The following is a 12,790-nucleotide window of genomic DNA, read 5'->3' as shown; positions in this document are numbered from 1 at the left end:
ATTGCAGGATCTCCTTCCATCTGAATATATCACTGCTTAATGGACTTTAAAGCAAGATTTCATTATTACTAGGTGTCACTCTATCTGGAATGGCTCACGACCATGAGTGCATATCTCAGGGCAGACTGTCACAAAACAGGCAAATACTCCAAACTGGTGGCAAAATGTAATTATAGAACACAACAAGCCAGTGACAAATGTGAACTCCTGGATTACTATGCAAGTCTTATCATGGGGGGGGACACACATTACCCTTAGACTAGAGAGTCTATCTTGCCACCCAGGCAAACTGGACTTTGTGATAAAAGGTCACTTATACCCCAAATCACATCACATTTAGGTTGCTTCCAGTCCAAGACACCAGTCACTTACCCTAAATCTTACACCAAAAACAACACAGGGAGCCAATGATATAGTAAACTAACTAAAGATTTATTAGCTAAGAAAAGGAAATGAGAGTTATTGAGAGATTAAAACAGGTAAAATATATGTATTGGTGAGTCACAGTTTGCAGTTCCAAATGGTGACAGTGATGTAATAAATTGCCAGTTTCCCAAGTCTTTTCAGGGTACTCAGATTGTCTCTGAGGATCTCCACTTTGCATCTGGTACACTTCCCTGTAAGAATCCAAACAGTCCGGAGATGAAGGGTCTTTCCTTCAATCCATACTTATAGCCTCTGAAAACAAACTGACAGTGTCACTGCCTGGGTAGGCTTTTCCTTTGATGACGGAGAGTGAAGAATGAATTTTGAGTCTTTGACCTCCAATCATCACACGCAATGACCACTGGCTTTGAAATTAGCACTTTTCTGTTAAAGTTCTTCATTTGCATGCCATAAGGCTTCTTTCTCATTTGATGGGTTATTAGTTACAGGGGTATACACAATGTAAACGTTTGCTACTACTTTATAAGGGGATAGGGATAAGTAAAAACAATGCAGGTAACATCTCATAAGTTTTCATGAAGTTTAAACTCCAAATACACTCTTATGCAATTAACAATCACTTTGATCTATACTAGCACACAAATGAATTGGCCTGGGTCTCTGACATGAGCTGGCACCTGGTCGACTAGCACCACACGGGGCTTAATTCTGCTTATTCCTTTCAGGGCCAAGAATTTGGAGATGTATTAAAAAGCAGTTCTGGAGCCAATGCTGCAGTGGAAAAGCAGAGCTGTCATCCCTTTTATGAATCTCTCATTGATGATCCCTATGTTGCAGAAGTAAGTTTAAGATTCATTAAGAGTTAAAATACACTTCTAGAAGCATTGAAAGAAGACTGTGCACTTGTTTGAGGAGCTCAAAACTATGAGTGACCTTGTAACTTTTCCCCACCTCAGCGAGAGAGATATTGGCTGGTGCTAAACTTGGTGATAACTGCTTCACATCCCAATCTGTTAGCAACCACAGACAAACTTCTTGAGATTATGCCGGCCCTAACTGTACCTTGCAGGTAACACTTAGTGCACCCCAGTTCCCAAGCCCCCTGGAAGAGCGTTCCCATGTGGTATCCAGCACCTGTCACTGGAACCTCACAGTAATTACCAAGTCTGCTGTCTCCAAAGAAACAGTGTACACACCAGCTTGTTTGATTCAACTAAGAATTCATATTTTGCTTACTATTACAGTACAGAAATCTACTTACGAGAAAACAAAGAGAAGTTTATTAGCGAAGATAGAGTTTTAACTCATATTGACTAAAGATAGTAGAATCAGAATTGATTACAAATAAAACAAAAGTATAACATGCTTTTAAGAGACTAAACATAACTAACAAGCTACAGTTCTTTGTCTAAAGCAGTTTTCTCACCCTCAAAGCCCTTTTGCACAATTCACTGATTCAAATCAGGATCCAGATTTTTCATAAATCACTCCCCTCTGCCATTAGTGTTCCTCAGTGAAATGGATCACCAAGGGTTCCCTTTCATCCTCCTCATAGTCCAGAAAAAAACTTTTGAAATGTATCCCTTTGAAGTGTACCCCCAGACAAAATTCTTCTTCCCTGCTATTTGTTCTTTTGTGTGCTGATGCCATATTGTCTTTCTTATTCCTGTGTTGACTTAACATGCAAATGAAGCTTGCTTGGTGTTGATTACACAATGTGTGCTTTACATAGGAGAGCTAGGCAGAGAGGTAAATCAACATTCATTTGTTTTGGAAAAATTTCATTATCTACACTGTCTGTTTACATTTCACAATGCTTATCATAACCAGTATGATAGGTTTCATTTGACATATTAAGTCAACAGGATAAAGCAAGTTAACAGGAGAATTATTAGGTTTTCTATTGCTGCATAAGATCTCTATCTAGAATTTAAAAAAAGGAACTAAATTATATAATTGTATCTAATGTAACATATTACAAAACATGAGTTTTTTTTTTAAAAGAGGATATTTAAACAATGCAGCTGTGATTTTTTTTCTATTAGTCTGAAGTAGCCTATGCTGGATTCCAACACAATTCTTCAGAAAGTTTTGCAGAAGTATTGCTGAGAACAGGAAAAATTGCAGAAACTAAAAGTGAAGGAGAAGACCTATTTCCAGCTACAGAAGGTACATTGTTTTTTTGTGTGTGGTGTGTGTTATTTCTAATATAATGTGTGTGTATATACTGTACATTTTCATATATTCAGTATAGTGTTCGAAAGTGATATTTTACTATTTTCTACAAAGTTCATCATGGTTTAATTTCTAACAAAGAAAAAATCTTTCAAAAGAGGCAAATCCTTGAAGGGTGCAAAAAAAAAAAAAAAAAGTGTTTTTTTTTTTGGGGGGGTCGTAGGTCAGCAAGTCTCTGGAAATCTCAAGAGAGTTCTAGATTGACAGTTATCAGGAAGTGTCACTTTTAGAAGGCTTATGGTGCTTGGCCATTGTGACAGAAATAGCCACGCGCTTCCAGTGGTCCACAATACAGTTTGAGAAGCAGTGGGGTGCAATAAAGTGTCCATCAGATAATCTATAGATAGATATGTTCATTTGTTGCAATTAGAGTTCATATCTTTGCCACTTTGCTAAAATGATCTTTGAATTATAGGTTTTTTTCCCCCCACTATTTTATTTAGTGCATAGTTTGTATTTAAAATTCCTGGATTCCCTAGAACTTCTCTTTACCAAAATTAAAATTTATATAGGGACTATACTGAGCATAATTCAAACATCCTTAAAACTGTCTTCACTAAAAAAGGACACTTCACCAGGGAAATCGATTGCATCACAGAACGGGACACCCAGATACCCCCAGAGAACCTGTTTCAATACTGGGGGGAAAAAAAACCAAAACAATGAACACATAATCCTAATTGCCATCTACCACCCTACACTGGAACCCAAATGGGTATCATCAAACAATTACAAGCCGTACAGGACCACATCCTGAAATAAATCTTTCCCAAACCCCCTCTTCTGGCCTTCAAACAACCCTCCGGCCTCGCCAAGCTCATCAGAAGCAATCTCCCCGCAGACCAGGACACACCAACTCAAAGTGGCACCAGACTCTGCCAGAACAACAGATGAAAAACCTGCAGACATATCTCCACTGCTATGATGATCGTTACCCCCCACAAAACACCTTTCAATATCCATGATCCTACACATGCCTATCCCAACATATGGTGTACCTCATCCAGTGCATCAAATGCCCCAACACCAACTAGATGAGTGAAGCCATACAATCATTACACACTCAGATAAACTCTCACAGAAAAATAAGACAAAATCACCCTGTCACCCCTGGGTGAACATTTTTCACAAAGCGATCACCCCATATCTGACCTCTCAGTCCTCGTCCTCAAAGGAAATGTGCACAACACTTTCAAAAGACAAACCTGGGAACTTAAATCCATAGCTGTGCTAGACACTAAAAGCTGTGGACTTAAGAGACTGGTTTAAGGCTCATTAAAACAGTTTGTAGCACACTCTACTGCCTGCTAACCCTTAATTGCCCACTTAAGTGGTGCGCTACATTTAACTTTTGTTTAGCGTAGACGCTCTGGTTACCTTCCCCAGACCAGAAGAAGAATTCTGTGAAGCTCAAAAGCTTGTCCCTTCCTGCACCCTCACCTACCTTGGGTGTGTCATTAAAGTGAAACATTCTCATGTTAGTCTTGCATTTTTTCCCCCCTAGCTATGATTATATATCTTTTTCCCTTTAGTTGCCTCCTGCTGGTTTAAGAAATGAACTGTTTAAATATTTACATGCTTTTAGTGTCCTTTGAAGGCAGATGTCTGTCTAATGCTTTACTCTGTGGAGAGTTCTGGCATGAAAAATTAGTGTATTAGATCCCATGAAATGTGAGTAAAGTCTTAAAGTGAAGTTCTCTCCATAAGCCATACATTTTTAACTGCAAAATGGAACTATCATGCAGTTAAAAGGCACATGCATGGGTGTGTAAAGGGTATACGATTGGCTAGCTCTGGATGTGTGATTTATTTCCATGAATTACTGATAACAGCTTAATATATGAAGCAAAGCAATGAGTTATGAAAAGTCATTAACAATGATCATACTATGAGGATGTCAGGTTGGTTCCCTTCATGCTCTCTTACTGCAACATCAGTTTTAGATTTAGTCCTTACTGTTGACCTACCTGTTTTATCTTACATGCTTCAACAGCACTAGTTTCCAGATGTTGTGCCAGGGTTACTTGTATTGAAAGAGGAACAATCTGAGATTAGAAAGTATTTATTCCTGTGCTTATAGCAAGGCTTTATTAGCAAGGCTGGTGTTTATTTAAACAAGCCTCTGAGTGACCCAGAGTACTTGCTGACATCTAGTTATAGACTTCAGTCTGGCTCTCTCTAACTCACTGGATACTTTTAGACTGAAATTTTAAGATTATGAGCGTTCCCAGGGTTTTATTTATGTATTTTGGACATCAGTGGAATTGGAATGGTTCTTCATAAGCCCCACCTTCACTCTTTGGCTCCAGGGGGCAGAGCCCTTTAGATATTGTCTTTGTTAGTCATTTACATTTAAATGAAATAATGGAGCTGAATGTGTTGTAAGTTGTGAATCCCCTCGAAACTGTTTGAAAAATGTGTTGAGTAAGGTAGTGTCAAAAGAAGAGTTGTATCTTTCCTTCTTTTTTATACTATTGTCACTTTCCCCCATATTCATGCCTTAGTCCACATGAATTTGCTTTTATTTTTCTTTCCACTTCCAAATGCTTCACCTAGCTGCCAGATAAACAATGCTTCCTCTCGGTACGTGACAACATTTCTATTTTGTAACTTCTGTACTGCTCCTCTATGCTGTGGCACTACTCCTCTGCTATAGTCCTGGAGCCAGCTAAATTCTCTGTTCTGCAAACCTTCCACTTGGCACTCAGTGCGCTCCATCAGACCTTTCGCTTTCAGCAGCAAGACTCAGCTGCAACCTCATTTCCTGTAATCAGTGAATTTACAGTTTTGCCAACTCTCACAATTTAATCATGAGTCTCACACAATATTTCATTTTTTTTTCATAAAGCTCTAGCTTCTAGAGTCTAGTGATTGAGAAACTCTGCTTTATTTTATTTTATCCAGCCCTTATGGTTCTGGATAAAAGCTTGAAAATGTGGATTCTAAAGATTAAAAAATCAAAAGGCAAATAAGAACCACAATGCAACCTTAACTCTGTCCCTCTCTAGCTGGCAATAGCTACTGGGAATAGTTCAGTAAGGGTGATGCCATAGTCAATAGGCATGAAGTGCCATGAGACGGTGTCATTGTTCATGTTGTGTTCCACAAATTTTAATTGCCTAGCTGCATTCATTGTGTTAGGTGTAGCTGTATTGGAGGGTGGAGAGGCTGGATGGAGCAAGTTAGAAGAATTGTCCCTGTGATATGAGGAGAGGTGCATGTGAACCTTCAGGGATCAAATATGTCTCATTTCAGTGCTGAGTTCTGTAGGCTGTATCAGTAGGCAGGATTTATGAATTATGTGTCTTACCATGAGTCAGTATTAAAACACACATTAAATATAGTAATAACATTTGCTATAAACCTGGGTCTGGTGCTACATGTTTTAGAAAAGAGGTTCTCAACCTTTTCCATTCTGAGGCCTACCCAACATGCTATACAAACTTCAGATCCCAGTGGGGTGGGGGTGGGGGGCACTTTGGGGCTCTGGCTGCCGGGCAGGGGTGGGGGCCTTGGGCATAGGTGTAGTTTGACTTCTGTTGTGGGGGAGGTGGAGCGGGCAGCGCTCGGTGGGGCTTAGTTCAGCTCTGCACGGTGGGGCACAGGAAGGGAGCGCCACTTTCACTCCCTGACTCACCTGAGAAGGCCACCCAGCCTGTCTGGGTTTGGGGGAGGGGGAAGACAACTAAAAATTATAATTCAAAGGAGGGGGGGCTGCTCTGCTCCGAGGGCTCTGCTGGCCCCAGGTGGCTCTTACTGGCTGCCTGAGCAGTCAAGGGGGCTGGGAGCTGAGGAGGAGCTACAGCCCCAGGCACCAGAATCAGGAGGAGGAGGAGATGGGAAGTGCCGCAACTGCCCACTCCATGGCATCAGCCAAGGTAGCAGCCACCTTGCACCACCTGGCTCTGGCTTCCCACCTCTTACCTGGCCAGGGGGTGGGAACTGGGGTGGAGATGGTGGGGAGGAGTTAAGGGTGTGTGTGGCGCTGCCTCCGGGACTGCCTCACTCTGGTTAAGTTTGGAGGGGTGATATCTCCCCTCCCCCCCGTATCTCCAAAACTCTTCCCATGGGCTTGGGGTTTCTGTCCCATGGGGTGCTGGGGCTTGGGGTTTTGCGGACCTCCTCGGTTTGAGGACATTACTACAGTATAATTATTTGAGGAGCTATCTATGCAGAAACCGACAGACTTCATTGCAGTTCACACCATCTAAACAATGGGTGCAATGACATGGGCCTTTCAATTTACCTTGAATTTTTATTTAGAGGATGCCCGCCCTTCTTTCTTGGGAAGGGTAGGGTGCATCTGACATGCTCACAGCCTTTGGCTGCATCCTTCTCCTTTTCCACATGTGGCTGGGAGGTAGAGGCAGCTGGTTTGGTGGGGCTGGGCTTTGCATGGCACCCATCATGCTGTGATTAGCCAGTTCACGTGAGGCAGAGGGAATGGATTGGAACCCCTACCATTCCATTGAAGAATATAGGGCTTCTCTTGGATGTGGACAGTATTCTGCACCTGTGTTGCTCCCACAATTTGGTTAATTGTAGTGTTACTGGTTCTCCTGGTGTGCTATGGGCCTGTCCAGATTGTCTTTTTGGCATCAGGAAGGGATTTTCCTGCTAGCCAAGACTGGCCATGTGTCTACACTTTTTTTTTTCCCCCCACCTTTCCCCATACAAACCTGGAATTTCGGTGATGAAGTAGGAGATGAGGTAGAATTAGAAATTTGTTGCAGCTTATGGCCAGGATCAGTGCCAGTAGGCTGCTAGCGAAGTCAGCTCCTGAGGCAAGCCTGAGCATAGTCCCAGATCACTGTCATTGATCCCCAGTGGTTTCCGGGCAGGGGATGGCTTGAAGTTCAGGTTGATCTTCATTTGCTTGAACATGTAGCAGGTCCATTGAGTTCAGTAGACATTGGATCTGTTTCTAAGTGAATAGTAAACAGTTTAGGTCCTGAGGTTTCCTTAGCATTTTCAGTAATCACCATGAAAAATGAATTGAAATTTTCCAGATTTTCATAAATATGCTCGGAGTTCTACACAAACACAGTAATTTTTCCACAGAATTTTCTACCTAAGAACATAAGACCAGCCATACTGGGTCCATCTAGCCCAGTATCATGTCTTCCAACAATAGCCAATGCCAGGTGCTTCAGAACAGGGCAATAAATGAGTGATCCATCCCCTGTTGTTCACTCCTAGCTTCTTTTGCGGAGTGCAACATTTTCCTAGTGAAACTGACTATAATTATGCTTCCTTTTTTTTTTTTTCACACTTGGACCTTTCTAATGTCTAACAATGTTTGTTAAAATGCAAACTGTATTATGCATCCAAGAGCTGTTCCAGAACAAAAGAAAAATACACAAGCAATAAATAAAGAAAATTTGGCAAATCCATCAGTGACTCTCTAATATTTTATAGTCACAAATTCTTTAGTTTCTTCAATTGGGCATTGACTTTCCAAAATACCCAGTTTGCACTGACAGGATTACAATTTAATTTATTGGAATGTTGATAGAAAAGTAAATGTTGCACATATTGTGAGTATCTGTCGGTTTTGTGAGCATCATCTAGAATGATGGGTAAATGGCAGTCTCCTTTTAAGATGGTATGAGTTTTCTCAGGAGATCTCAGATTGGGTCACAGGACCATAAGCCGTTATTTTTTCCTCTTCATTATTATAGGCTTTGCAGTTTTAAGATATGAGTTTCGGCAAAACGCTTTCTTCAATGATTAGCAATGAAGGCATTCAACCAAAATACTTGTCTCCTGAATTTATTCCTTTAGTTTTTATCAGATCTACAGGTTGCTTTTTTCTTTTTTTTTTAAAGGGACCCCGACAAGGCTGGGAACTCTATAATGAGACCAGTCGGCTTCATTTTGGTTTGCAAGTAGTAGAGTGCAAGTAATACAAGTTGTGTGTACATGGCATACCAACCCCTCTTCCCCATATGCCTGAACCATATTTCAAGGTATCTGAAACTAATAAGAATACTTTATATGCTTCAGATACAAGCTTTCCATATATTTCAATACCTTGCATATTTACAGGAACAAAAGGACACCACAGCGTGTGTATTTGTGTTTGTATCATGTGCGTAAGACACAAAGAAACTCAATACTCTGGGTTTGTACACAGCATGTTGTCCAGGTGAGAAGCTGAGATGTCGATTAATATTGTTATTGGGTGAGATTGCAGATTTGGTTGATATAGGTAACTTTGTTGACATGATCTACTTTGGCTTTTGAAAGGCATTTAGCTTGGTTCCACATGACATTCTGATTGGTGGGTTTTTTTGTACAAAATAAATTTAGCTCATATGAAATAGTTACAAAAACTGGATGATTGACCTCATATTTTTGTTATTAATGGGGCATCATCCGTAGCATGGATGTGTTTCTAGTGGAGTTTCACAGTTATTACTCGTAGGCCAAATACTATTCTATGGTTTTACCAGTGATTTGGAAGAAAATGCCAACTCATTACTGTAAAAGTTTGCAGATGGCAGAGAGATTGGTGGAATGGTAAATAATGACAGATCACTCGTACAGAGCAATATGAATTGCTTGTTAAGCTGAGTACAATCAAACATATTTTAATACAGTTGAATATCAGCTTATATAGCTAGGAATAAAGAATGTAGGCCATATTTACAGGATGTGGCACTGTATCATGTTAAAGCAGTGACTCTGAATAGGAATTAGGGTAATGGTAGATAACTAGCTGATTATGTGTGTGACAAGGTAGCATAGCAATCTGGAAAGAATTAAGGGCTCCTGGCCTGTCATATGATTCAGCAGGGGAATATAAAGAGGAGGAAGCTAAGTACAGAGACAAGAAGTGAAAGGTATGCCCTATCTCTCCTGCTAAGTAGAGTCAAGGAAAATCCAGTGTAGGCCAATTTAATTGCTTTATTTTTTGTAGTGTTTATGGTTTTGTTTGACTTCTAAACTAAGGCAAGCGCCTTAAACGGACATGGGTTTAGCTTGGCATTGCTTCCCTTCCTCAGCTGGTGAAATAGCCTGCTAGCCTACAATGAGTTTCCAGTACACTTCTGTAGCTACAAAGTCTAGTGCACAGCAATATCAGCAGTGGTTGCAGTATAACAACACATTGTGTGAAAGATGCTTGTCTCTTATGTAAAAATGATGCCTTTGATGCCCTATAGTTAATAAATATGTGCAGGCAAACAGACATTCATGCATATTACTTTTGGTAAAAGTCTTAAGTCAGCAATTGTTAAAATAAGTAGAACAGAGTAGTAATTTAATCAGCACCATAAAAACATAATTATATATATAAATTCAAAGATTATTGAAAAAATATATGTTCTATGTCTCTGGTCCATCAATAGGTCACTGAATAGATTTGAACTCTGCAACTCTTCAAATGTTTTTTTTTTTATTATTCTTATTATTCTTATTATTTAAAACTTGTAGGAGGTGAAGGATAGGAATCTTGTCAGTTCAGGGGAAGGAGTAGAGATCTTGATAGATCTGTAGATAGATGTTATACACAGAGTGGTAAAGATAAGGCTATTTATTTATCCAGTCTCTTTCATGGGCATTGATTTCTATATCAATAATATGGGCAGCTTTCCCTCTGTGAATGTTGCTTTGAAATTAAACTTCTCATGTTGTGGTTTCCAGAGAGGCATTTGGTTTGCATGGTGCTCATGCTTGCCTTACACAATACTTTTTTACAGTGATCTTGGGTTTCACCCATTCCAATTCTTGCTGTTTTGATTGCAGAAAAGTTACATTGTTCTCCTAGTTTAAATTAATTCCCCTTGAAGTCTATAGCAAAATGCCCACTGACTTCAATAGGCTCTTCAAGAGTGTTCTGAGGTGGGGTTGGATACCACAGTGATATGAGCCCTTTGCAGATAATGAGAGTTAATATTAGGATTTGATGTAAGGGATCACAGTCTCACACATGTACAGCCTTGACTATTGTGTGATGTGCCTCAAACAGTGCTAATGTTGGCTTGGTGAAGAGCTGCTCTTAGATGACACTGAACAATCCTGGAAGCAGAGCCTGGAAGCATTCCAATCTTTCCCGTATACCTCCTCTATTTTTCTGATGGCTTCCACTTTGAGACCCAGAGTTGAGAGCCTCAGCTAGTTATTAAAATGGCATCAGCATTGTGCAGAGTGGCTCAGATAGGATAAAGATACTGTGTTTGGAGCTATTGTCTGTCTCTGCATTCAGAGAGAGCAAGTGAAAAAACACCATCAAAGATGTACATGAAGGTCAGGATCTCTTTTTGCACAGAAGCCTAAGGGTTCCTACGACAGTTTTTTGTCCCTAATAAGAAAAAAGCGTACATTTTATAAGAGCTCTGGAGCAAGTTTCAAGGCTTACAGCATATTTGGAGGAGAATCTATCTTATAAAGAGAAAGTATGGACTTTTTATCCCTGATGATTTCAAATTATTTTGACAACAGATGTCTTCAGAATTACCAAAAGAGACGGAAGATCCACTTCAGAGGAATTCCACCAAACTGCTCCTCTCAAATGCACTCAACAACCAAAAATTCAGGAAATGCATTGTCTTATGAAGAACATCACTCAGACATTGCCAGTGGGTGCAAAAGGGAAGAGATTTAGCTCCAGCTACTTTCAGATGACCCAGAAAACAGTTAGAGCCCAATTCTGTACTTCTGATTGGCTTACATCTTTACTGGATTACAGAAAACTTCACAGTGAAGTGTTTGGAAGCAATCATGGTAGTTTGAAGAAGGCTACTTACTATGTATACTGAACTATGAAGATGCTTAAATTCACATCTGGTGGTGATATATCTATATGTATCTCAGATTTCCAGTAAGGGACCAGATTAGTTTATTCTCAGGAGCTAGTCTAAGATTGCAGAACCAACTCCTTAAGAGTTAAGAACAGCCACAGTCCTCACCACTTTCCAGTCCAAGTTCAAGGCAAGCTTCTTTGATCTTGCCTTCACTAATAAAAATATATAGCACAATATGTATAACAATATATTGTATACTATAATGTATTTTTTTGTTAGTCCACAAGCAACTTTTCCATTAGGAAAAGGAAGGGAAAAAGAAGGAAAAAACGGTATATGACTGCCACTAGTCATACTGCTTAATGCAGTCTTGGAAAGCACCTAGGCACCATGCTGATGGGCATGGTACAGGAACCTGAATAGAAAAAAAGATTGCCTTTTGGCCTGGTCTTGGTGCCATGGTTGTTCACACAATGCGTGGGAGTACTGAGTGGCTAACTACGTAGGAGTATGGTGTTAGTGTACCTGGACAATTGGCTCATTAAGGACAATATTTTGTAAAAGATCCAAAGATTAGTCATGCAGGTTCTGGGTTCATTAGGGTTCTCAAGAAAAAAATACCCAGAATACCAGCCTCTCTACAGCTAGAGAACATCAATAAAATGTTAACAAATTCCTATGCAAGTTATTAGCCTTACCATTGTATTTCCTGCCCTGAACATAGGGAACATCGCAAATAACCTTAGTTGCAAAAACAACAACATTCAGATTTTAATAGTAACTATGTTAGGAGATCTGTTAGATATCTTGACTCAGACAGGATCCAGGACATGTTGAGTTTAGCCAAAATAATTTGCCAGAGCTAGAAGCTTTTGTCAGAAGCCAAGTTATCAGCATAGGTAGTGATGACCACATCTGTATTCTTAGTACCTGTGGCCTGGTGCCACCTGAGCAACTTCTGTGGTCACTTGGCATCCAAAGACTTGCTTATTGCATCTGGCTGAGGGAGAACATCCCAACCACCACTGTTCGATGGAAGTCCAGTGATAACCTGCAATTATAAATAGTCCTCCAAACTTCCTTTACAATGAAAAAGTAACCATATAAGCAATCCCACTCCCCTGGGATGAGGAGCTCACAAGAAGAGGCTGAAATACACAGGCCTCTTGGTAGGGAGCCCAAAGGAGTGGTTCTTGGATCAGGGAGTATCAGAGTGTATCAAATATCCTTTTAGGCCATGTATATGAACTATACATGAACTATAGCAGCATAGCTATGGTGCTATAGCTATGTCAGCATAACCTCGTAATGTAGATGCAGATGTCAGAGATGGAGAGGTTTTTCCGTCATTGTAGGAACTCCACCTCCCTTAGCAGTGGTAACTAGATTGATGGGAGCATTGTTCTGTCGACCGAACTGCA

At 40.2% G+C, this 12,790-nt stretch overlaps 1 protein-coding gene across 1 annotated transcript in view; it reads left to right on the top strand.

Annotated features, from left to right (window-relative positions):
- NBAS (NBAS subunit of NRZ tethering complex) overlaps window positions 1-12,790 on the top strand; it is a 343,164-nt gene that overhangs the window by 174,880 nt on the left and 155,494 nt on the right. The window contains exons 37-38 of the mRNA XM_034766908.1: window positions 1,113-1,226; window positions 2,433-2,556. Coding sequence (XP_034622799.1) covers window positions 1,113-1,226; window positions 2,433-2,556 — 238 coding nt within the window. The remainder of the gene's footprint in view (window positions 1-1,112; window positions 1,227-2,432; window positions 2,557-12,790) is intronic.

Source organism: Trachemys scripta, chromosome 3 (assembly GCF_013100865.1).
Source record: "Trachemys scripta elegans isolate TJP31775 chromosome 3, CAS_Tse_1.0, whole genome shotgun sequence".
NCBI lineage: Eukaryota > Metazoa > Chordata > Testudines > Emydidae > Trachemys > Trachemys scripta.
This window is presented reverse-complemented; position numbering and strand designations above follow the sequence as displayed.